General features: G+C 47.0%; 1 protein-coding gene across 2 annotated transcripts in view; it reads right to left on the reverse strand.

Annotated features, from left to right (window-relative positions):
* LOC140398391 (leucine-rich repeat-containing protein 37A-like) overlaps positions 1-26444 on the reverse strand; it is a 356270-nt gene that overhangs the window by 68916 nt on the left and 260910 nt on the right. For both annotated transcript variants that reach the window (XM_072487029.1, XM_072487028.1), the window contains one exon: positions 8875-8979. In XM_072487029.1, coding sequence (XP_072343130.1) covers positions 8875-8979 — 105 coding nt within the window. The remainder of the gene's footprint in view (positions 1-8874; positions 8980-26444) is intronic.

The raw sequence follows: 26444 nt of genomic DNA on the forward strand, positions 1-26444 counted from the left end.
ATCGGCTGTCATCCGGGCCTGCAGAGAGACCTTTGCTCGCCACGGCATCCCGCTCACCGTGATGTCAGACAATGGCCCCTGCTTTGCGAGTCAGGAATGCTCTTCCTTCGCCAGCTCATACAACTTCACACACGTGACTTCCAGTCCTCTGCATCCTCAATCGAATGGCAAAGCAGAAAAGAGCTTCCATATCGTTAAAAGGCTCCTCTGCAAGGCTGCTGATGCAGAATCTGACTTCTGCCTCGCCTTGCTGGCCTATCGCTCGGCCCCACTGTCCACGGGCCTATCGCCGGCCCAGCTGCTTATGGGTCGCACCCTCAGGACCACTATGCCATCCATTCACGTCCCAGACTCGACCATGCTCCGGTACTTCGGCGGATGCAGCAACAGCGTGAGCAACAAAAGGCGACACATGATGCTCGGGCGACTGATCTTCCTGCCCTGGAGCCTGGAGATAACGTCCGCATACACCTTCAGAAGGGTGGCTGGTCGGCAACCGCTGAGGTTCTCCGACAGATAGCTCCCCGCTCGTTCCTGGGTCGTCTGCCTGATGGCTCTATTCGGCGCCGCAATCGGCGTGCCCTTCGTCTGGTTCCGTGCTCGCTGTGTGATCCTGCACCGGTGCCACGCCCTCCTGTTGGCTCTGCAATGGACTTTGTTGACCTTCCGGACACCCTGCATCCTCCTTACTCGACCGTGGCCCGGCCAGCTCCTCAGCCGGTGGATCCTGACCCACCCTTGAGGCGGTCAACCCGAATTCGCGCCCACCTGAAAGACTTAATTTATGAACCTTTTCATATTGGACTCACTGACTTGTTCTGACATACTGTTTCAAACTTTTTTCCATACTGTTTAAGATTTTGACTTTTTGCCTTACTGTTTAAGACTTTGTTATTGTTTGTTAATGACATTGGTTTCGTTCTTGGTGTAACATAGTTAGTTTCTGCACCTGGCACCTTCCTGTGTATATAGTATAGCCACATGTACATATTGTTGCAAATATTGCACACACATGATTAGATGCACTCACCACACTTCTTTATTTATTATCATGTAGGCACATATTCTTTGCGAAACGGGGGGGGGATGTCATGATATTTAGATCAGCATATCATGGTGCAATCAAACACACACTGATGGACATGCAGTAGGACCAATCAACACACACATAACATCGCAGCCAATCACCAGTGAGAGCACACGTACTATAAAAACAGGGGACACTACAGTTCCCGCTCTTTCCAGCAGCACCCAGCTCACAGCACCAAGCTCAGAGCCTGCCACTCAGACATTCACCATGCGCTGAGTGCCTCACCCAGATAGTAATAGGACAGGGTTCACAGATTAGCTGGTAATGCACGTACCCAAGTTAGCAGTGTGCTGTTACAGTTAAGTAGTTAATAAAATTGAGTTACACCATCTCAAGCCGTGTTGGATCGTTTGTACATCAGAACACCCAACACGACAAGTTATATTGATCATGCCATCACACAAGTGAAAACAGAACACTTCAGTTGTACATTGGAATCTGGCCTTTTAATTTCCTCCTCTGAAATGCACGCACCAGCATTAGATATACAAACAAAGTATATGCAGGTGGTGGGATAAATCAGCTAGACATAGCAAACAGTACATCTAAAAAAATCAATCAGTTCTGCTAATTGTTTCTGGATACTTGTGTGGGGCTCAATATGTAACAAGGTCCTTAATGAACTCTTAATCTCCCCCTCTGCAATAACTACTCTCTTAGTGGTGAATCTTGTATTTTCTCTTCTTACAAAATTTCTAGCTGGGCTTTAGCCATTTGCAGAGTGAGGATTCTGTCTGGTTTGCAGCATTCCATAAACTCTCCCTGAAGTAATTGGTACACCTATCCCCATGGTTTGAAGTGTAGTTTCAGCAAGTCAATTTTCTGGACAATGTTACGTCAGCCTTGTGTTTTTGCCTTACTCGATGACATTATCAGGCGTATAAGTTTCATGAGCCACGGTTGCAGCATTTAGGGGTCAACTGTACAACTTTCTTCCTTCTTGGAAAACTTGAAAGTCTGTCTGAAGGCCAAATGATGTCAGAGCCCTGTACACTCCCAGGTAATTGGGCATTGTGTGCATGATTTTTGTGTGATATTTGCAGATACATGTGTACTCATAGAACTGAAGTCCTTTCTGCCCAAAAAGTGGGATTATTCAGTCGATGATACCCTGTATCATAGAGAAATCGTAAACGTGGAAAAGATGGGTCCATCTCTTCAGCCGCTGCTCCAAGACAATAGAAAATGTTACCTTTTTAAGGTATCTTTTTAGTCTAAATTAGACGGGCATCATGGTGGGCGCAGGCTTGGAGGGGCGAAGGGCCTGTATCTGTGCTGTACTTTTCTTTGTTCTTTGTTCCTGTTTCATGAGTACTGCACAACATGCTGGCTTATTATGGCTATGTCTCCCAATGGGGAAACAAAACAGTAAAACTGGAAATAAGCCTACTGCTCTGAACTGGTCTTGTATACCAATAAATAGAACACCAATTCAGACCAGTATTCTGAATTCCCAGTTTCCTGTTTTTTCCTTTTGGTGAGAGCCAGAGTGGCTTGCATTATGACAGATACTTCAGTGTAGATTTCATTAAATTAGATTGGATAGCTCCTGGTTGACTGCCTCCATGTTCGGCAGCAATCTCCTCATGCAGTTAGCATGCGACATACAATTAGCTTACTCCACTAAACAGAATGCCTGAGATACCAGCTGACACTGTGGGAATGCCTCTTACATCCTCTGATTTGTGTGTCTGCCTTCTTCTATGCCTATTACTCTTTCTCCTCCTACTCATGTATCAAAAAGACACACTGTCAGAGAACAAGGTGTCTTTGTGCAACTTTGGGAGCATAATTTGTGCCTTTCCGCACTCTGTAGACTCTCTCTAATTATAACACGAGTCCTTATCAGATATCTACAGAATTCTGGGAAGTTAAAGTTGTGTAGTTTTACAGGAGCTACTCTTAGATATCTTTTTGTCAAGGTCTAAAAAACTAAAAGCAGCTTACACATGGTAGTATTAATGTTTATAACAGTTGATACTGCAAATGAAGGGTTTTTGAGATGTGGAAACATGAGCTCAAACATCAAAAATTAATCAGCAATCACATTCAATTTGTGCAGGCAATGACTCTAATGCATGGAAGCCTTTCTTTTCGTTTGTCCAGAGCATTCTTCATGCTGAGATCAAGCTCTATAAATCTGCATGAGCCTCACATTTCATGGAATTCTCGCAATTCTATTGTTAATTTATAGCCATGAGTGAAGTGGACCTAACAAATGTTTACCTCACCCACTTGCTGTTGCTGGTCTTGCTTGTGAACAATTTGTTTTTGCTGCCAGAAGTTTTTGTTTGTGTCAAATTTAAAACCAAAATAAAGAACATGGCGAGTTAAAAATAACATTTTGTGCACTTTTTGAACATTAATTGAACATATTACCAGTGGATGTAATTTTATTGGTAGGTTAATGAGGACCAACTACATGAGAGGATAAGGGTTAGGGACGGTCAATAATTTGGTACGATGAGAATTAGACAAGACAGTTAGTTGGCAATTAATACTGTTTGGACTTTGCATACTTCTCAACTGGCCCATGGACAAGGTTGAGATGGTTATGGAGCAGGAAGAGTCCTTTATTGTAGAGGAAAGTTTTCAAAGGAGAGAGGGAGACAGTGCTCATGGAGGAACAGGATCTGTTTGTGTGAATAGAATTGGAACAGGACCAGTATTTCCTTTTTAAAAAAAATAAATTGAGAGTACCCAATTGTTTTCTTTTCCAATTCAGGGGCAATCTAGCTTGGCCAATCCACCTACTCTGCACATCTTTGGGTTGTGCGGGTGAGACCCATGCAGACACAAGGAGAATGTGCAAACTCCACACGGACAGTTACCCGGGGCCAAGATCGAACCCGAGTCCTCGTGATGTGAAGCAGCAGTGCTAACCACTGCGCCACCGTGCTGCTCTTGGACCAGTATTTTTTGGGAGTGGCTGACCACGTGGTTAGCACCAGCATACTGGCAACAGATTAGTTTTTGCTCAGATTTTACAGAATTGACTGCAGGCAGATAGACTTAAAAAGGGAGGTGAAAAAAATTATCCAAGAAACTTCATCATCAGGAAGTAAAGCACGCAATTCTCTGGAAAAATGTCTAAGTGTGGTGGGAACAGGAATTGCCACAAACTTTCCGTCGCTCAGCCCAACGAGGTCGGCAACGCAATTCAACGTTAATTGGTCCACTTAACAAGGCCTCATGGGATTCTCGCCACAAATGAAGGCTCACCAGCTAATTCGCAGGCACCGCGTCTGCCAGCCCCATGTGAACAAGATCGAGCAGCACTTAAACTGCACTTGCTCAGACAACACCAGTCAGCTTGCAATAATGGCGCCCAGCCAGCCCCAAGATTCGGGGATGCTGACCAGCGAAGGCTCCTGGACGTGTGGAGGCCAGGAGAAATGTCCTGTTCCCCGAAGGTCCCGGAGGGTGAGCCACAAGGCAGCCTGTGCTGAGGTGGCGGGGGCCGTAAGCTTGAGTAGTACAACCAAGCGGACTGGCCAGCAGTGCAGGAAGATCAACAAACTATACTGGGCAGCATGAGTGAGTAGACAACAACACGCCACCCACACCACGCCCCGCAAAGGGAGCATCAACGCTTCTTATGCGAACCCCAGCCCTCCCTCCCCCCTCATCCAGGAACCCCCACCCCCAAACTCGCCTTCACACCCTCTCTCCCACCACCGTGAACCACGCATGTGGCTAACAATGCCCTGCGTCCCCGCAGGAAAAGATCTCCCACAATCGGTAGGAGAGGGCCCAGAATGGCGATGGGGTGCCGGACAAAAGGGCCGGGATTCCCCCAAAACACAGCTAAATGTTGACGGCGGAGTAAACACCGGAGTGTTTCACGCCAGCGTCAACAGGCCCAGCGATTCTGAAGCCCACAGGGAGCCAGCACGACGCCTGAGTGCTCCGCGCTGCTCCAGCTGCTGTACGCAGTCCAGCACTGCGGGCCGCGGCATGTGCGCGGCGGCTGCTTTGGCGCTGGTGGCGCACAACATGGCGGAGCCACACAGCAGGCCAGCGCGGAAGAAGGTTGTCATTGGACTCGAAACGTTAGCTCTTTTCTCTCCCTACAGATGCTGCCAGACCTGCTGAGATTTTCCAGCATTTACTCTTTCATTGCATCCTGGTAGAACTAGGTGGGACAGGCACATTGAGGATCACTGAGGGCACCATCAGGAGTGGGGTATTGTAGAGCACATTAAACTTCTTTTTTTACACAACCATTATGATGCCTCTGTCACATTCTTCCTCAATGTGGACTGACCTCCAGACACTTTGCCCATCTCTCCAGGCATCCCCTCTCCCCGTGGCGCTCACCCATTCTCCAGCCATGGACATACCGCCGGAGCTGTGTCCCATCCCCTGGGTGTTCGGATGTTGCGTGTGTGGTGTTGCCCCCTGCATTGTTCAAGCACAATGTCTAGACATCAGGGTGTGATTGGGATGCTAGGCGATGACTCTACAAACCATGGGGCTGGTTTAGCACAGGGCTAAATAGCTGGCTTTTAAAGCAGACCAAGGCAGGCCAGTAGCACGGTTCAATTCCTGTACCAGCCTCCCCGAACAGGCGCTGGAATGTGGTGACTAGGGGCTTTTCACAGTAACTTCATTTGAAGCCTACGTATGACAATAAGCGATTTTCATTTCACATACTACATGGCCCGCCCACCCATAGGAATCCACTTGGGTTGTGTGAAGTGCTCACTTAACCATGATTGGCAATTCCCTATCAGCAATTGTCCTCAGACACGCAGCCAGAGGCCTCAGCAGTCGGTGGGGAGTATGGGTGATCAGTGGGGCTGATGGGCAGGGACAAGTGTTACACACGATCCAGGGGTTGGCATGGTGGTGCCACGAGCAGTTGCCCCTCCAGCGCCTACCCCTACCCCACACCGCCCCCCACCTCACACCGAACACTGGGGTGGCAAGCCCAGAGCCCCTATGAGCAAAGATGGCTAAGCATCTCCTCGGCTTCCCACAGAAGCCCTTCCGCCAGGTTCATGTTTTTCAAAAGGAGTACTAATTGGCACCAGCGTGAGAACTTGCTGGGGAAGCCGCTGATTGACGGGAGGCCGTTGGATATGGGGTCGCCCTCGTTAATTGTTTGGAACGGGACCGGGGAATCCCGGTGCTGTGAATAGAAGGAGAAATCCTGCCAGTAGTGTGTGATTAGAGTCACATGTCGGCCCTTCACTGTAAAATCTGATTAAGGGCAGCACGGTAGCATTTGGGCAGCATGACAGCATAGTGGTTAGCTTCATAGCGCCAGGTCCCAGGTTCGATTCCCGGCTTGGGTCACGGTCTGTGCGGGGTTTGCATGTTCTCCCCCTGTCTGCGTGGATTTCCTCCGGGTGCTCCAGTTTCCTCCCACAAGTCCCGAAAGCTGGACTATTAGATAATTTGGACATTCTGAATTCTCCCTCAGTGTATCCGAACAGGCATCAGAATGTGGTGAACTAAGGGGGCGCGATTCTCCACTCCCATGCCGGTTGGGAGAATCGCCTGGGCCGCCGAAATTTCCGGGGACGCCGGTCCGCCGCCCTCCCGCGATTCTCCCAAGCGGCGGGAACAGGCTGGTCGAGTTTCGCGGGCTGCAGGCCGGAGAATCGCCGGAGATACCCAAAATGGCGATTCTCCGGCACCCCCGCGATTCTGAGGCCCGGATGGGCCGAGCGGCCAGGCCAAAACGGCGGGTTCACCCCGGCGCCGTCCACACCTGGTCGCTACAGTCGTGGGCGGTGCCTGAACGCTGGGGGGGCGGCCTGTGGGGGGGCGAGGGGGGATCCTGCACCGGGGGGTACCTTGAATGTGGGGTGGCCCGCGATCGGTGCCCACCGATCGTCGGGCCGTCCTCTCTGAAGGGGGACCTCCTTCCTTCCGCGGCCCCGCAAGGTCCGTCCGCCATCTTCTTGCGGGGCGGATTTGGACAGGACGGCAACCACGCATGCGCGGGTTGGCGCCGGCCAACCCGCGCATGCGCGGATGACGTCCGTTATGCGGCGCCGGCCGCGTCATCTATTCGGCGGTGCTTTTACGCGGGCGACAAGGCTTGGCGCGGGTAGATGACGCGGCCCCGATACTGGCCCATTGTCAGGGCCTGAATCGGTCGGGACCGGGGCCGTTCCGCGCCGTTGTGAACCTCGACGGCGTTCACGACGGCACGGCCACTTCGGCGTGGGGGTGGAGAATCGCGCCCAGGGTGTTTCACAGTAACTTCATTGCAATGTTCATGTAAGCCTACTTGTGACAATAAAGATTATTATTATTAAATTTATAACTGAGCTAGCAGCATTTTTACAACAATCCAACACTTTGAAGTTCACTGTTTTCCTTTTATCAGGAGCAAATGGTCAGACTTACTGAATTTAATCGCAGAATTTAACATGCTGGGAGTCTGACCTCACCTCTGGCTCCTTAATCCAATAATCGCTGCTCTACAATACCTTATGGTTTCTGTGTTCAGCTTCTCTTAGGTGTCTGAATTTGTGTTTTACTACCCTCCAACATGTGAAATCAAATTATATATTTGTCATATTTGCTGTAATTTCATAATCTAGTGCTCCTGTGATGGTGGTGGTGTTGAGGGAGCGGAGGGGGGGAGACAGTGTTGGGGTGCGGGTATTGGGGGGAGTGCCATTAGCAGAAAGTATACCCTGGGAACGTATGGTGGTGACTTATGAATCTATAGAGATTGTGCTAAGATTTTTTTCATGGGTTGGTCAGCTCACATGAGAGCATACTTCGCGATTACATACTCCCAGACAGTAGCCCCGACTTCCTGGCTCATGCTCTTTGTAAATATGGCTCCTAGCTGGGAGTGCAAGAATGGAGATGATTTCACTGCAGGATACAAATATGAGCAACCGGGATGGTACCACAGGCAAAAAGGATAAGCTTTGAGGAAAGATTGCAGAACTCAGGCTCACAATGAAGAAAGCTATGGGGATCTGTGTGAAGTTGCATAAAATATTAAATGGTACCGATAAAGTAAATCCTGAAATGATTTAAGTAACTTTCCTTTTTTACAGGTAGACCAAATTTTTTGAATTATCTGCAAGGCAAGGCTTAAAATTACAATTTTACGGGTGTTTAAAATACAAGAGGGAGGAGTCTGATGGGCAATAAGAGCTCGTCATCCTTAATTTATGTTCTCGATCTTATTAAGGTCATCTTTAGTTATTTGAGACAGCAGATGCCTTTATATTTTAGGAATGTGAGAAACTTGTCTTCTATTTTTCTCACAAAACAAGATGTAAATGCAGTCTCATGATCCTGCCTTTCAAAATTCTCATTAAGATCCACCTGAAATTATTGTTTTCTGGTGTACTATTTTTACTTAAAACATAAGCACAAAACGATCAGTAGCCCCAGATGTTCTATGTTTAAATTAGTTTATGCTTACAAGGTTTTTTACTAACTTTTACCAGATGGCTACTGTTTACCAATGTCAGATGTTCAAAAGTATCCCTCCAAATAATGGAACTGGAGAATTTAACCACCTCAATGCGGGCAGGGAAAAGCATTAGACCATTTAAGGCTAAAGATATTGTGAATCCACTCCCAATGCAGCAACTTATTTGAATCAGGCACATGTCAATATGCTTAATTTGTAGTGCTCGATGTTCTGGTAATTAATTTTAGAACTGGGAGCACCTTGAATTGGGTTAACTCATTCCGTGCTTGATTTTTTGATCTGCATCCCCACTGAATGAGGCACTGTACCAGCTTTATAGGTTTTCCTCTCAAACACAGATGCCAAAATAGTAAGATGAAAAACCTACCTCTATTAGACAAACCACTGCAATAATAATCATCACTACAACAGTAACAGCGATAGCCAGCAGAAGCTTGTGCCCATACTCCACTGCAGATAAACTCATCTGCTTCTACAACAGAAACAGAATTTAAGTTATGATATGAATGAGAAAGTTTAATTTGTAAATTATATCATAACATTAAGGAAAAGCATAATATCATTTGAGAGCATTAGCATGTAGACAAATGCATGAACAAATTGTAGAATTTACAACATTACAAGCATTATTATTATTTGATTCCATGAGCCTTCATTGCTTCCTCTCACAAATGGAAGCCTCTGGCAATATGCCGTTCTCCTCTTCGAAGTTCCTCCAGTAACCAATTTAACCCAAATTGACAGATAGAGCATTGAAACCTTTCTTCTCCACCTGGATGACCTGCAATAACTCAAAAGCTGCCTAATAGCCTTCAAATATGATAGAAAAATACGGATTTAACCAACTGTCTTACCTTCTTTAAATACTCATTGATACAAAGGAAATAAAATCTTTTCAAGTTTAAAAAGCTAATGTATAAATTCTCATTCTTGCTTTTTATTTACTGTACCTTTTGACCATTTTTGTAATACTATTTTATATAGTCCGATTCCATTCCAATTCTCTCCACCTTGAGACTCCCACTTACCTGGTCCTGAACTCCCGGGACTTCGACTCTGGGGACCGCATGCAGTCCCAGTCATGTCGACTACAACTTCTGGTGCTGCAGGGGCAAGAGAGCTTTTGGACTCCAGCTGGTCTCTAAGGCATGACTTCATCCCAAGTGAGTGACGGAGGTCCCGTCTCCAGCCAAGTACTGCTTGTTGAAGTGTGAAACCATTGTAGAACAGGTAGTATTGGCGGGGATGTGTTCTCCGCTGACTTTTTGCATGGTGGAAAGGGAACCCCTGCCAACCTAATAATCCTGGCCCACAGCTTATGAGCATGGTGGTCATCAACACAGTACTGAATGATGGTGCATTATTAGTAGTCTGCCTTTTGGATAAATTGTTAAATCAAAATGCAAGTTGCCTGGTAAAAATCCCATAACATTATCTGGCCTTCAACATTCCTTCAAACAATCTGAACAGACTGAATGGCCATGTTTAATCATTTACAGATGTATGTGAGATATTGTTTGAATGGATGTTATACTTGCCTACTAAAAACAGGTACAGGTTTCATGGCATAACGCACTTTGAAATGTTTTAATGCAAGAGATTATGTGTTTACATATATATGATTTATTAAATATCTATAACTCTCTAAAATAATTGAGTGAAGTTTTGAAGCAATTAAACATTTAACATTTTTTTTTAAGAGTGCCCAATCCTTTTTTTCCAATTAAGGGGCAATTCAGCGTGGCCAATCCACCTACCCTACACGTATTTTGGGTTGTGGGGGCGAAACCCACGCAAACACAGGGAGAACGTGCAAACTCCACACAGACAGTGACCCAGAGCCGGGATCGAACCGGGGACCTCAGCGCCATGAGGCAGCAGTGCTAACCACTGTACCACCGTGCTGCCCGTGAAGCAATCAAACATAACAAACTATACCAATCCCTGAATTCCACAGATGTAATTTTCATTGGCATCACATAAATTAAAATGTCACAGGATCTTTGATAATTTGCTTCTTCTCTGCACTTTAACTGTACTCTTAATCATATGAAAGGAGTCAATCTCTGAGGTTAGGTTATTTTTATACTGCATTCATAGAATCCCTACAGTGCGGAAGGAGGCCATTCAGCCCATCAGTCTGTGCTGACCCTTCGAAAGGCCCAATCCCGACTTTAGCTAATCCCTTGCATCCCCACCCAACTGTTGGACAGTAAGGGGTAATTTAGCATGGTTAATCCAACTGACCTGCACATCTTTAGACTGTGGGAGGAAACCGGAGCACCCGGAGGAAATCCAAGCAGACACAGGGAGAAAGTGCAAATACCACACAGTCACCCGAGGTTGGAATCAAACCCGGGTCCCTGGCGCTGCGAGGCAGCAGTGCTAACCGCTGTGCTACCGTGCCACCCCATTCGCATGAAGAGTCATTTGCATAACTCTTCTACCTCGAGTTTTTTGGCAGTCGAGTCCTTTTCAATTTCTGAGAAACTGAATGTCTTTCTTAAAACACAATATTGGGCATGATTAAAACAAAACATTTCTATGTCCAGTTTCGTGTGCATTTAGCGAGGTATTTCTTGGCACTACTTCGCTATTCAACAGCACTTGGCTTTGTTTTGGACTCGGTGGGGAACTTCCCGTCAAGGCCGCACTTTGGTTATTTCCTGCACTGGTGAGCCCAGCTACTTTTGGGGCAACATTTTTAAGGCAGTCTCGATCATTCGACCCCCCTCAACGACCCCATCACGGCCTCCGGACTTTTCACCCAACTTACCACTTCCTGGGTCCTCGAGTCCCCCCTCACCCTACCTCTTGGAAACGGCACCCCGGGCCTGAATCCTGTCATGGGCAACCTAGCATCTGGGCACCTTGGCACTGCCAGCCTTGCATCTTGTCAGTGCCACCCAGGCACCCTGGCAGCACCAGGGTGGCAGTGCTAGCATGCCAGGCTGGCAGTGCCAAGGTGCCAGGCTGGCAGTGCCAAGTTACCCAGGTGACAGGAGTGCTAGGGTGCCACCGTACCCAATGTCCAACCAGGGGTCTCCAATGGGCTGCCCACCCCCCCCTCCCCACACCCTAGGTGCCATTGCAGCTGGTCCACGTTTGTGTGGACCAGTACTAAACAGCACCCTAGCAAGGTTTTCCAGGCACAGCGGTGAATCCCGGACCCCTGGACAATCCGGCGGACGCATACTTAAATTAGTCGAATGGCTCATTTAAATATGCATATCTGGATTTCGCCCACGTTACATCACGTTTTGAGCATTGAAAATCTTGTGAGAGGCCACTTGCAAGATTCAACGGCCTCGTCCCGACACCATGTCGGCGGCGGCGAAGCTGTTGGATCGCGCTCATTGCCATAACAGCGACAACATCAGAGATTCCAGAAGCTGATAGCAAACCTGCTCGTGTTGGAACAGTAAACAAATGATTCAAACTACCAAAGTAACCCCCACAAATGGCTTACCCATTATATGTAACGGAAATTCATGCGTCCAAAGTGTGATGCTCCATTTAAGCAATGATTGGATGTAACTAGACATAACAGATCAACAAGGGTATCACAACATATCTCTTTAACCACAGCCAATCCAATCCTGAGATATAGAATTTGATGGAAAAAGAACTGTCCAATATTCAAACTGATAATAATCAATAGTGACTGGTTGAAAATGCAAACCTTTTGGAGTAACAATAAGCATTATGAGGTATTCTTCCTTGCGGCAAAGCCCACTAAATGTGCTAGCTTAAAGGTTGCACAATAAAAAAAATCTCCTTGCATCAATGAACTAAAACTGAATTGTAACACATAAGAATATAGGAGCAGGAGTCAGCCATACGGTCCATTGAGCCTGCACCGACACACAACAAATTCATAGCCAACCTGATTGTGGCCTTAACTCCACTTTTCGGTTGGCTCCCATAATCGTTGGCTCCCTTGTACATCAAAAATCTGCATGTACCCTGGCACCACCAATGCCACCCGGGCACCGTCAGCCTGGGCATCCTAGCAGTGCCACCCAGCTGCTATGCTGGCCATTCCAGGGTGAACAAGTGGCGCTGTTAGACTGGCAGGGGCACTGCCAGGGTGTCAGGCTGATCTGTGACAAGGTGCCCCCATGGCATCTTGGCTATGCTGGGGATCAGGCCCGGGAGTGCACTGCCCTTATGAGGTGGGTTGTGGGGGGGCTCCAGGCCACTCTCAATGGTAAGTTGGGGCGTTGGGGGGGGGGGGGGGTGTCAGAGGCCATGGTGAGCAGTTCAGAGATTGGGGCGCCACTCTTCTTGTGCTGTGAGGGGAGCATCTTTAGTGCAAGGAATGGGATTAAGTGTGGCCTCGGCGGGGCATTCCTATCCGAGGCCCAGAAATAAAGCAGAGTCCCATTGAATAGCGGGTCGATCTCGGCGCTGCCAATGTCGGGAAACACCCGGCCAAATACACCCAACACCAGACTGTTTCATTTCCGTTAAATTGCATCCCATATGTGGGGCTTTCAAAGTAAAACATTTGTAAATTACAGAAAATGAGACTTCTTGGTGGTTTCAGTTCAAGAACCAACCAGATCATGGAAAAACAGTTGATGCGCAGACAAAATTAATTCTAATAATGTAGGCAAATACATTGTGCCAGAATACTATTCCACCCGCCATCTCCCGCTCTCGATTCCAGATATCAGTCGTTCAAAAATGAAAGAAAATGGCTGACTTTTTAGGGGATTGGAATTGCCATTTGTGGCATAAAAGTTAAAGTGAACATCAGTGGCACTAATAAATGCATGGCAAGTAGCTGACTGTCCCTGTAAGTGCTTGTGGAATATATGGCACAGGTCAACCACAGATTTCTTGATGGAGGTGAATGTCCTTGAGCATTGTTCCTTCACTATATGCCAGTAGTAGACTATGGTTTGATGGATCTCCATCTGAAATACTACTTACTACTAGTTTTGGCACCTACATCCTTTGTACTTCACCTCTTTCTGCTCTAATGTAATATACCTTCCAGTGGTCAATACATCCATATTGTTTGCAAAACAATTTCTGCCCAAACCTTTCCTTTTGTTGAACTTAATAACTCCATATTGATGTGGAGTAAAATACTCACTCTTCAATTTGACTGCTTTATTACAAGATGTTCCTTGTGTTTATCAAAAGGCTTTTATGTGACGAAAATCAGATTTCCACCTCATTTTTGCTTGAATATTTTACTTTTTGGTGAGGTAAGAATTCCAAGAGCTTGACAAAGCATGGATACTTTTGCTTGATGTCAATATGCTTTCTTAAAATTGAAGAAGACATCATTTTGGCACCTTTTCTTCTGAAGCACACAGAGAGCAGCATCTTCTTAGTCCTGTAGAGGTGGGTACGATGGCAAGTCTGGGAGGAAGATCGGAGATAATGGGGCCATGTTAGGAGCCCCAACACATGCCTGACTCCAAGCAGAGTGACGTGGCATCAGCAGAACCCTGTTTGGCTGTGGCAGGTGGCCAAAAATGATCAATTGAGTGGGTAATGAAGGGTATTGGGTGAACTCTGCTGGGATCTTCCCAGGGTCGGAACAGACTTCCACTAAATGCAAAGTCTGCCAAATTTGGAGACAGCCTTCCAGCTGGGGTCCCATCGGTGTTAAAATGCCCTGAGGATGAAACTCAGTTTGAATGCAGGCAAGTCTTGGATATTAGGATATTGCTCTTGAAGTCTCTTTCCAGCAAAGAGCTCAATTCTGACAAAGTCTGAAATTTCAATTTAGAAAAGCATATTCTATGACCTTTTGCTACATATGGAGTTGGACAGGGTCTTGCATACTGGTCTGCTGTAACACATAATTGTATTTTAATAATGACTTATGCATTTGGTTAAAATAATTGTAATGCTTAAAAATAATTGTGAAGTGCCAGAACAAATGTTTGAATTCTGTTCAGTCATTTGTAATAGCATTACTTTCTCCTACATTCTAAAACATATGCCTTTGACCTGCCATTCAAGAATGTACAAAATTAGTAATGCAAATAAGATGGAAATAATCTTGCAGAAAGCAGCAAGTAACACTGACAAAACAGAGACGGTTAACAGGGAGGAAAGATAAGAATATTGCTGAATGTCTGAGTTAAAATGAGTCCCATTATTGGAACTGTGATGCCAAGATCGTAAATATATTTTCTAAGAAGAACAGATAGCAGCAGTCAAGTTTGACAGAACTTTATTACAAACAACTGGAACGTAGAGACAACCAAGCTTGCAGGTGTTTATCTTAATGAAGGAGTTAAGGAGTCAAAGTGGCATACAAAGGGCTTTTTGGAATTTAGCAGGACCTACATTCTGTCCTTATCAGGGAATACACAAATGCTTTTGCAGCTGGATCATCAAAAGGAACCTACATCCTAATCAGTCAGGCAGCTCTCGACTATAGTTAGGTTACTGAAAATATTGTCTCAGATTGAAATTAGTGACGGTGACTGCTGATTATGCTGTTATGATATTCATGCTGGTAACTGCCAAAGAACAAGGAAATAAGCTTTGATAAATATATTGACACATTGTTGTCGATATGTCTGGGTCAAAACTAGAATTATGTATGAGAGCTGAACTCTTAAGATCTGATATTGTTGAGTCACACCTTTAAAGTGTAACTTGGTATGAAAGATGGAGACAATGAGAAAATAAAATGTTTTAAAAGAAGATTCCTCATGGGCACGATTCATTGGGTTGCTCAACAGGGGAATCCTGCGAGAGTTCCAAATTGGGCTCTGCGTTGGGCCAATTGCGATAGCTTGGCGCGATCTAGATCTCTCCCTCAAGGGCATGATCTAGATCAGCATGTTTAAAAGAACCACTAGGCTCATTTAAATATGTATTGTATGCACCTGGTGCCCTGGAGTCAACGACTGTGCCTGTGAGACATTGATCGGACGCCATTTAGCACTGGTTTCTACAAATGGGACCAGGCATGATGGCACTTAGGAGGGTCTCGCAGGCCATTAGAGCTCCCGGGTGGTCGGGGACAGGGCACGGTGGCACACTATCACTCACCCTGGCACCTTGCCACTGCCAGCCTGACTGTGCTACCCAGGTACCGTGGCAATGGTGGCACAGCCAGGGTCCATGGGTGGCACTTCCAGGGTGCCAGGCTAGGAGTGCCAAGGTGCCTGGGTGCCAGGTTGGCCATGAGAGGGGAGTGGGGGGAGTGGGGGGGGGGGGGGGGGGGGGAGAGAGTGAAAAGGGCAATTTGGGCATCTTCACATATTAGAACCAGTTTAAAACTTACAGTTCCATTTTACTTGGGAAGTTAAATTCTTCAGTTCAGACTGTGGGAATTGACAATTGTAACAGACATTACAAGGACACAATTTGAAGGGGCCGCAGAGCCGTGCGTCCTGTTTGGGTGGCCCCCAAAGGGGGTGAAATTGAAGGGGCCGCAGAGCAGTGTGGCCTGTTCAGGTGGCCACCAGTGTCCCTTTTCCTTGCCCAAAAGCAACCTAATTAATAAAATGTAAAAGGCGTGTGAATTCCAACAGACAATCTGCTGTGCAGGACAAAAAGGGCTGCAAAGCTCAAATAAGGATTCCTCCCGGACAGCTAACACTGTGAATACGATAACAAAATTGATAAAATAAAGAATTAATTATTGTAGCCACCTGGGTTGGCCAACTCCTGATGTAAAATGGAGAACAGCAAAGGCTGCAGGGAAATTCAGCCAACACAGGCAGAAATCAGCAGGTGCAAGTTACTGTGTATTAAACTCTGCAAAAGCCCAGACAGCATCGATACAAGCAGCCATCTGCATAATAATGTAGCAGCCATCTACATACTAATGAGCGATCCTCGGGATCAATCGCAACATTTGGGATCAACAGAGCCAAGTCAAACTCCCCGGCGCCAGCAGGAGCCAACACAAAAGAGGTTAACGGACACCTCAAGACCGCCCATCGATCAGGGAACCGCTCCAATATTGGAGAAATCGAACCAAGCGATTGGAACGAAGTCCAATCACTTGGAACCAGGTACAGGGTCCATCCCTAAAGGCGGGAAGCCCCTGGGGACTATAAAGTTAAGCCCCCAAGTTCAATTTGTTCTTCTTGACTGGGTCACTCAGCAACGCGAACCAACCTTGACAGTGACTGGTGCAGCTGTTGCCGATATCCAGTGAGTCTTAAGTCAACGTGCGCTACGAGATAGGCGCTCCTAGCTACCAATCCGTACCAACTTCGAATCCCTCAGACTCAGAACCCGAACGAAAGGCCATTTGTTCCCTGACCTGGTGGGCCAGTCCGAAGCTAAGTATAGGCCTGTTAGTTGTAGAAGTAGCTTAGAAGTAGAATTTGTGCATGAGTAGCGATTACTGTGTATAATAAATGTGCTTTGATTTGAATCTTACTAATCGGTGTATTGAGTTATTGATCATTACTTGAACCTGAACATCGTGGCGGTATCATAAAGATACCTGGCGACTCGAGAGCAAAGGTTATAAAACAGAGCCAATTGAACACCAAAGGTTAGCAACATATTACTGGCGACATCTGACGGGACCCGAACTAGAAGTGGCTTAACCACTCCAGGAGAACCGAAAAATTTGAATTAGAGATCCAATTGGGAACAGAAAATCACAAGTGTTCAAGCAGTTCTGATCAATCCTCCTAATTCAGAAGTGTGTGTATGCATGCGTAACTAACAGGGCTATAAGGTAAACTGATAGATTTTTTTGTTGCGACAAAGCTGTCGGGAGTTTGTATTTCGGAAATTAGCGAAAGCCGTACCCGTATTTACAGCACCGCCTTAGCTCCCCTGTTCCAAATTTTTAAAAAGCCTTCAGATAAGAAAGATGGCAATGCAGGCAATGCAGCGCCTCATGAACCCAGAAGAATTTGCGGTCGCAGCGACCAGCAGCAGTAGAGTAGGACAGTGTCCCGTATGGGAGGAAGAAATCAGGAAGTACCTCAAAGGGAAAGGGTGGCCCCTTTGGAGTGAATTCTGTAGCAATGAGTAAACAGGTCCCGGGAGTATAGGACATACTTGATGGGAGAACCTGAGCGACATTCACAAGAAGAGCTTAGGGAAAGCTCGCAAGCTGATGGCAATCATGTCCTGCTTGGCACAATTGCGAGGCACAGAGGAGGTCATTAGGACGCTCCGGAAAGAGATAGAAGGCATACATTGAATGAGTAAGGTTGATGTTAGTGAGGTAGAGAAAGAGAACGCAGAGTTAAGGAGGAAGTTGGCAGCAAAAGACGGAGAGGTGGATGATGCTAAGTGGGCACACCAGTCTTGTCTGGCGCACCTAAGCAGCTTCCGGTCCCAGTATGAAAAGGCCTATCAGGACACGCAACGTGCAGTCCTGGTACGAGAAGAAACCGAGAAGCAGGTAGAAGCAATGCAGAGGCAGTGTAGTGACCTGAAAGCAGCGTTAAGAGCACTCCATGCTGCCACCACGGCGCAAAGACAAAGCTTGTTAGACCACGCAAAGTGCCGGAAGCAGATTGCAGAGCTGCAATCTCTGTTTTCAGTTCAAAAATGATTCCAGGAAACCTTTGGAGCAAAATTAGATGAGGAAGATGGCCCTGATTGGGAAGAGTTAAATGAGACAGCGCAGAGATATGTTCAGGGAACATGTGCGCAGGGAAAGCCCCAAAAGAGGAAAGCGCCCCAACCCCCCACAGAGCAGATAGTTCAGGCTCCAATGAACCCTGTAACCACCCACCGCACAGCCACATCGGACGATACGGAATTTCTGTACACTACCCCCTTAACAGTGACCCAATTACGGGACGCGTGCGAGAAAATCACACTGTTCCTCCCCACCTCAGACCCCCACCACTTCTTTGCCAGAGTAAAGCAGCAGGCGACCATGTACGGCCTGGATGAGCGAGAGCATGTAAAGCTCACAGTTTTGAGTCTAGACCCTTCGGTCGTAGCAGCCCTTCTCGACCCACAGAATGTAGGAGGCACCCTTGCAGAAATGGATACCACGGTCCTAGATGCGATCGGGTATAACCGGGGTGACCCCGTAGATGGCCTCAATAAATGCAGGCAAAAGAAAACCGAGCACCCCACAGCGTTTGCTGGACGCCTGTGTGGATCCACTTTGCAGCAATTTTTGGAGACCTAGACCGCGCCCATTTGTCCCCTGAAAACATGGCCAAATGGACCCGCACCCTTATCTCACATGCCACAGAAACAGAACAAAAAGCTTGCGCGAATTATGATCCCTCAGAGGAGGCTCATAATGAGAAATGGGTAGTAAAAAGATTGTCCCGCGCCTGGGAGCAGTCTGGACAAAACAAACCCGCAGTTAAAAATCCCGAAGAAAAGCAGGCAGAAGCAGACATACAAGCAGTTAAAACACACCCGAACCCCGCATGGGTAAATGAAAGCAAGAACAACCCCCCACCAAAGTCACAGGAGTGTTACAACTGTGGACATTTGGGACACTTTGCAAGAGAGTGCAATGCCCCACGAAAGCCACAGCAGTCGGGCACTCTAAGTAAGAATAAGACAGAGCCCATACATAGTGTGAGCACCCGTTCAGATCAGACGGACCTGAGCAGAACGGACTGCCGGTGTTCGGGCTCCCCCAGTTGGGTCTGCGACACCCTTTGGGATAGGTCCGGACGACCAGTAGTCGCAGCGAAAATACGGGGACAGCCCATCGAGTTTCTCTGGGACACAGGAGCGTCCCATACCACAATAAATTCCTCCACCATGTTCCAAAAGGACACTTGGCCACTACAGCCACCATCACCCACAGCGGCTTTACAGGCCACTCACAGCAAGGACACATCACAGCCCCTGTACCCATTCAAATCGGCAACATCACCACCAAGCACCCCATAGTTTTGGTCGATCTGCCCCACACAGCAGAGCACATTTTGGGCATAGACTTTATGAATTCTCACAATCTATCCTTCGATCCAGTCAACCAATGTGTCTGAAAAATGGCAAAATCTGCAAGAGCCCCCGCAACGCTCACAATAGGTGAATACGCCAACAAAATTAGCGCAGTAGGCGAATTTTGGTTTAACCCGACTACACTTAGCACAGTCAAGCAGTTTAGGGCAGTGTTACAAAAGAACAGGACAGCATTCGTGACCCACAAGCACGACTGTGGCCGGATGGCTGGTTCAGCACAAATCACAGGACCTGACCCTAGACCCCAAAAACAGTATGGATTTCCCCAAGAGGCAGTGGGAGAAATCTCAAAGGTAATCGACAGCTTATTAGAGCAGGCCGTACTTAGATCAGTAGCCTCCACTAATAATGCCCCGATTTGGCCAGTGAGAAAGCCCGATGGATCGTGGCGACTGACCATCGATTACCGGGAACTCAACAAAATCACCCCCGCAGCAGCCCCCACAGTAGCAACAAGTCCCGAGACCATGCTCAAGCAGGGACTCAATTCCCGATACTTTACGGTTTTGGACATCAGTAATGGATTCTGGTCCATTCCATTGGCAAAGGTGTGCCAGTACAAATTTGCCTTCACCTTTAAAAACCAACAGTACACGTGGACATGCCTTCCACAACTCCCCCTCCATTTTCCACCGACAGCTGGCAAATGGTTTAGCCAAATTTTCTCGCCCCGAATGTCTGGTCCAGTACGTAGACGACCTACTACTGCAGACAGACACCAAAGAAGAGCACATCGAGCTTCTGTCTGAACTCCTGGAACTCCTACAAGCAATTGGTTGTAAAGTTAACTCTAAAAAGGCCCAGACTTTGGAAAACCAGGTGATATATTTGGGTACAATTATCACACATGGTAAATGCGAGATCGAGCATAAAAGGATTGACTCAATTGCTAAATTGCCCCTTCCCCAGAACGTTTCAGCCCTCCGGTCGTTTTTAGGACTGGTTGGCTACTGCCGAAACCACATTGACAGTTTCCCCAACAAGGCAGCACCCCTCTCAGACCTCCTAAAGAAAGGAGCCCCCTGGGAATGGCTCCCACAGCATACGGATGCTGTGGACTCGTTGAAACAAGCACTCATAGCAGCCCCTGCACTACAAGTTCCAGACCTGCTTTCCCCCTATGCGGTAGAGGTAGCAAGCACAGACCGCACCCTTTCGGCTGTGCTCCTTCTGGAATGCCTCGAACAGTTAAGGTCCGTTGCTTACGCCTCCAGAGTTTTAGATGCTGTGCAGCAGGGATTTTCAGCCTGTGAAAGGCACCTGCTCGCAGTATTCTGGGCAGTACAGTATTTTTTGTACATTACCGGACTCAACCCCATCACAATTCTCACCGAACACCCCCCCACCCAACCTTTACTGGACGGACGTCCCAAGGACGGTACAGTTAGTCAGATTAGAGCAGCCAGATGGACCCTTCTTTTGCAGGGACGGGACATCACTGTTAAAAGGACAAAGACCCACACTTTTCTAGCCGACAACTTATAATACCCCGGAACCCCCCATGAATGTGAAATTATCTCTCCACACCACAACACAGGCCCCTTTATTGCCAAAACCCCCCCCAGAAAGATAGGTAGTTCAACCCAGCGCCCCAAGCACACAGATACTTGCGAACCCATAAAGATATATGTGGATGGATCTTCCACAATGTTAGAAGGGAAGCGCATAACAGGATGTGGTATTTACGTTGAGGACGTGCAGGGACGCGCCCTAGAAGAAATAGCAATAAAACTTCCAGGACACTTAGGCGCGCAGGCAGCAGAACTTGCGGCCATCGCACACATAGTGGAACACCCAGATTCCTTCCCCAGCCCAGCAGACATATATTCGGACAGCCTCTATGTCTGCAACAACCGTACGGAATTCCTACCCCTGTGGAAAGCAAGAGGATTTGTTTCCGCAGACGGAAAACCCCTCCCCTCAGCCCCATTGCTCCGTCACATTTTAGAGCGAGCACAGAACAGGACTTTTCGGATAGTCAAAGTTCGTAGTCACCATCGTTCCTCCCCCCCTGGAAATGTAAAAGCCGACGCACTGGCTAAAGCAGGTTCCAGGCATGGATATTTTTGGACACCCCCCGAAAGCGCACCAGTGAATGCAGTTCAGGTCTCGCAGACTAATATCGAGGATTTAGTGCAGGCCCAGGAGCAGGACAGCAATCTCAGGGAGGCTTTAAAAGGAAACTATCCAGCACCCTACGAGTGGTTTAAAAATGCTCTGACCACACATGACGGTGTGGTGTTAAAAGACACCCTTTATGTGGTTCCTGAACAGGACAGGAATCAACTGATTTGTTTATTCCATGATGGTCATGGACATCAGGGAATCGATCCCACTACAGCCCACCTCAGGCAGCTCTGCTGGTGGCCGAGTTTAAAGGACGATGTAAATCACTACATTGAGAATTGCCTTATCTGTGCCCAGAACAACCCGGACAGACACGCCAAAAAGGCTCAGCTCAGTCACACCCGACCCGTTAATGGCCCCTGGACTAACTTCCAGATTGACTTTATAGGACTATTGCCCCCTTGCAGGAATGGTTATAAATATGTACTCGTGGTGATAGACACATTTACAAAATGGGTGGAAGCATCCCCATCCAGAACTAACACGGCAGAGACCACAGCCAAGATTTTAACCCACCACATCTTCACGAGATGGGAACTCCCCCGCAATATGTACTCGTGGTGATAGACACGTTTACAAAATGGGTGGAAGCATTCCCATCCATGACAAACACTGCAAAAACCACAGCCAAAATTTTGACCCACCACATCTTTACAAGATGGGGACTCCCCCTCAGCATTGAATCCGACCAAGGCTCCCATTTTACGGGACGTGTCACGAAGAACGTCCTCACGATATTTGGCATTACCCAAAAATTCCACATTGCATACCACCCCCAGTCGAGTGGTATCGTGGAGCTCATGAATCGGACCCTAAAATCCACCCTCAGAAAAATGATCCAGCAAAACAACACCACTTGGGACTCAGTCCTCCCTTTTGCGCTGATGTTTCTGCGAAATACGGTTACCATATCCACAGGTTACACCCCACACACTCTCATGACCGGACGCCCCATGAAAGGCACAGAATTTTTATTAGGATTAGATTTGACCAGCCCCGAAGTGACGGCCCTCACACACGAGAAAGCAGTAGAACAATTAGTGGAGAATGTTAAAACGGCTCAGCTAGCAGCCGCAGTGAAATTGGGCACAAGAAACAGAGCAAGGCCTGTTTCAATAAGACAGTGTATGCGACTGAGTTCAGTGTAGGACAGCAAGTCATGCTCTCCGTATACAACCCCAGCACATTCCTGTCACCAAAGTATTCGGGTCCGTACTCCATTGCGGACAAAGTAAGCCCTTCCGTCCACAAAATAAAGTACCCCAATGGAAAGACTGCGTGGTTCCAATTAAACCAGATGAAGGCAAATGGAATACAGTCTAACCACGCACACCACGTCATGCTTGATGCAGCAGACAACGCCCTGGCCACAGCCAACGTAACCCTACCCTCCCCCAACACGTCCAGCCCAGCCACGGACTCAACCTCGACTCCACCCCCGAAATATACACTCTGCCCCGGAACGCCCACAGACAGCAGCAGCAGCGACAGCGACTGTGACTCGGACAATAGACACAGCACGCCTCCCTACTATCCCCATGCAACAGGACCCACACCCAGCGATTCTGACCACGATTCGAGTGATCCCTTCATGATCACCTTCCCAAACAAACCGCACCACCGACCTACAATGACGACCCCGATTCCGTCCCCACAGAACTACACACCACCTATTGGCACAGAGATAATTCGTACAGACTCGTCCGGAACGACGAGAGCGATCCAAAATCACACCATGCAGCGCTATCAGCCCTGATACACTCGCGAGTTTGGCATCCGGCAGAAGATGATGACTTGGAGTCTGACTCCCAAAACGAGAACCCCTTTGCGACCCTGTTCGCAACCGATAACTGAGGTGTCCAGATGATGTTTTAAAAGGAACCACTTGGGAGAAAACGGTGTCCTTTCTGATGGAACCTGCAGCATGTTTTATGTTGTTTGTACTTGTACTGTTAAATGTTGTATGTCAGACCGGAAAATTGTTTTTCCACGACACCACCCTTCTGACGCCCACTGGCAGTCAGAGAAACTAGTTTGGCCAGACGCTAGTTCAGCGGAACTAGTTTGTCCACAGAGACTTGTTAATGTCCCAGACGCCAGTTCAGAGGAACTCGTCTGTCAACTGAAACACAGACCCCCAATCGTAACTGCTCTTCTGGTTCGAGGGAAGTACCAATACGGCAGCCCCTCACGATGACTACATTTCTTGCCTGTTCTTGTCGGTTGCTCAGGCAGTGGAGAAATGGCATTGGGACCCGCTCTGCCTGGGAACTCCCCCTCTGGTCAGCTACGCTCGGGTAGGGCACACACGGCATTGGTCGCCGTCCTACCCGGGGACTCCATCCAAATCGTATCCGTAGCGGCCCATACGCACCTCATTTCGTCAAGTTTTGTTCAAAAAGTTTTCTTTTGTTTTCAGGTGACCCTTAGGTTGCCAACCTTACGCTATTTACATCCTCAAACATTTGGATGGTAAATCGCACAGCCTGCGAGACGGCTCGCACTGGTTCATTATTTGAAAGTGTGTCTTGTCCTGAAATTCATTTTTTGAAAAAAAAATGAGGGAGTCACACATAGTGACCAATTATAAAGGGCGTAATTGGCACTAAAGGACAGACAGGCTATCGTACGAGATATTAAACCTAGATAGTAAAAGACACTATGCTTGATCACACAGAACTCCAGAAGCTCCAGGACCAGAGAAGAGAAGAGAAGAAAAGAGTGGAAAAAGAAGAACCATGAGGACATCCTCCGCATGGCTCATAACCCTAATGGACATTTGGTTGCACGCGAACGCGAACCCCCTGACCTCAACTCCCCCAGCCGTTAATGATTCACTTCCCCACAGTACCCAGAGCCCAGTCACAAGCGACACCACACCATCTTGGTGTGAAAGGTTTATAACCTGGTACTCCCTGTCCTACGTGATAGAATCCCTATTGGTAATGGCGATACTTTGCTGCATCGTGCAGACTATTCGTCTGAGAAAATGGAGAAGGAGAGCCTACCGCGCTCGCACCCCGGTATATAGAATAAGATCCCCTATTTTTGGATACGACCAGACCCCCGACCCCGCGATCTATAATAAAGAGCATTCGTTTGCGATTTGTTGTAAATAAAGAAATGTTCATGAGCAATTGTACAATCCTGAGCTTGACTGCCAAGCCAGAAAATGTGTATAAAACTGCTATGATTTTGTTTGTATGATTGAGGAAGTTAGTGTGATGAAATGTTTGAGTGAGTGTAGTTTATTAAGGTTAGATAGAGGTTCCAATTTTCTTGTTTTGTAATGCATGTCTCTGTTTGACATAGCGCCCCTCAGAATTGTCAGTTAAAATTTTTTTGCATAGTTATGGTCAGTGTAGAGGCCATAGAAGAGTGCTCGCCGGGTCAGGGAATGAAAACCAACACAGTTATGTGATCCTTCACGCTTCGCGTTAGGATCACAAGGAGGGAGTCTAGCCACCTGGGTTGGCCAACTCCCGATGTAAAATGGAGAACAGCAAAGGCTGCAGGGAAATTCAGCCAACACAGGCAGAAACCAGCATGTGCAAGTTACTGTGTATTAAACTCTGCAAAAGCCCAGACAGCATCGATACAAGCAGCCATCTGCATAATAATGTAGCAGCCATCTACATACTAATGAGCGATCCCCGGGAACAATCGCAACAATTGGGATCAACAAAGCCAAGTCAGACTCCCCGGCGCCAGCAGGAGCCAACACAAAAGAGGTTAACGGACACCTCAAGACCGCCCATCGATCAGGGAACCGCTCCAGTATTGGAGAAATCGAACCAAGCGATTGGAACGAAGTCCAATCACTTGGAATCAGGTACACGGTCCGCCCCTAAAGGCTGGACGCCCCTGGGGACTATAAAGTTAAGCCCCCAAGTTCAAATCGTTCTTCTTGACTGGGTCACTCAGCAACACGAACCAACCTTGACAGTGACCGGTGCAGCTGCCGCCGATATCCAGTAAGTCTTAAGTCAACGCTCGCTACGAGATAGGCACTCCTAGCTACCAATCCGTACCAACTTCGAATCCCGCAGACTCAGAATCCGAACAAAAGGCCATTTGTTCCCCATACCTGGTGGGCCATTCCAAAACTAAGTATAGGCCTGTTAGTTGTAGAAGTAGCTTAGAAGTAGAATTTGTGCATGAGTAGCGATTACTGTGTATAATAAATGTGCTTTGATTTGAATCTTACTAATCGGTGTATTGAGTTATTGATCATTACTTGAACTTGAACCTCGTGGCTGTATCATAAAGATACCTGGCGACTCGAGAGCAAAGGTTATAAAACAGGGCCAATTGAACCAACCAAAAGTTAGCAACATTATGTTGTAAACAAAATACAGGCTTGAGTTAAACAATTCTTAAATTCAGTTCTGCGTCACTTGAACTTTCAGATTTAAAAAAAAAATTGTTAAAACTTCTGTCAAACTTGGTTAAGTGATGAAATTGAAATGGGTTTGAAGAAGAAAAGGGATATAAACATTTTTGGATCTGAAAAGTTAACTATTTCAGCGGGCAATTGATTTTGTTTTAAATTGCCCAGAAACTTGAATTTCTATGATTATATATGAGTCTAAACTACTTGTTATAAGTTTGAATTGTGGATTTATGGGAACTGAATGACACCAGTTTAAAGTGGAAATTTTAAGCATCCTCCAGAGGAATTTGGCACAAATGTGAGAATTCTATTGTGCTATCACATCACTCCCATTATAGAACAAAGGTTTTGTAGATCGTAATGTGTTTCGGTGAGAATGCATTTGAGATTTGAATTTAACAAAGAATAGGTGATGCCTTTGAAATCAGTTGTTGGAAATTGGTTTCAATGGAACACAACATAATTAAATAAATGATTTAGGTTTGTAACAAAGAACAATGGGGGCTCTTGTTTAT

The sequence above is a fragment of the Scyliorhinus torazame genome, chromosome 21 (assembly GCF_047496885.1).
Source record: "Scyliorhinus torazame isolate Kashiwa2021f chromosome 21, sScyTor2.1, whole genome shotgun sequence".
NCBI classification, from domain to species: domain Eukaryota; kingdom Metazoa; phylum Chordata; class Chondrichthyes; order Carcharhiniformes; family Scyliorhinidae; genus Scyliorhinus; species Scyliorhinus torazame.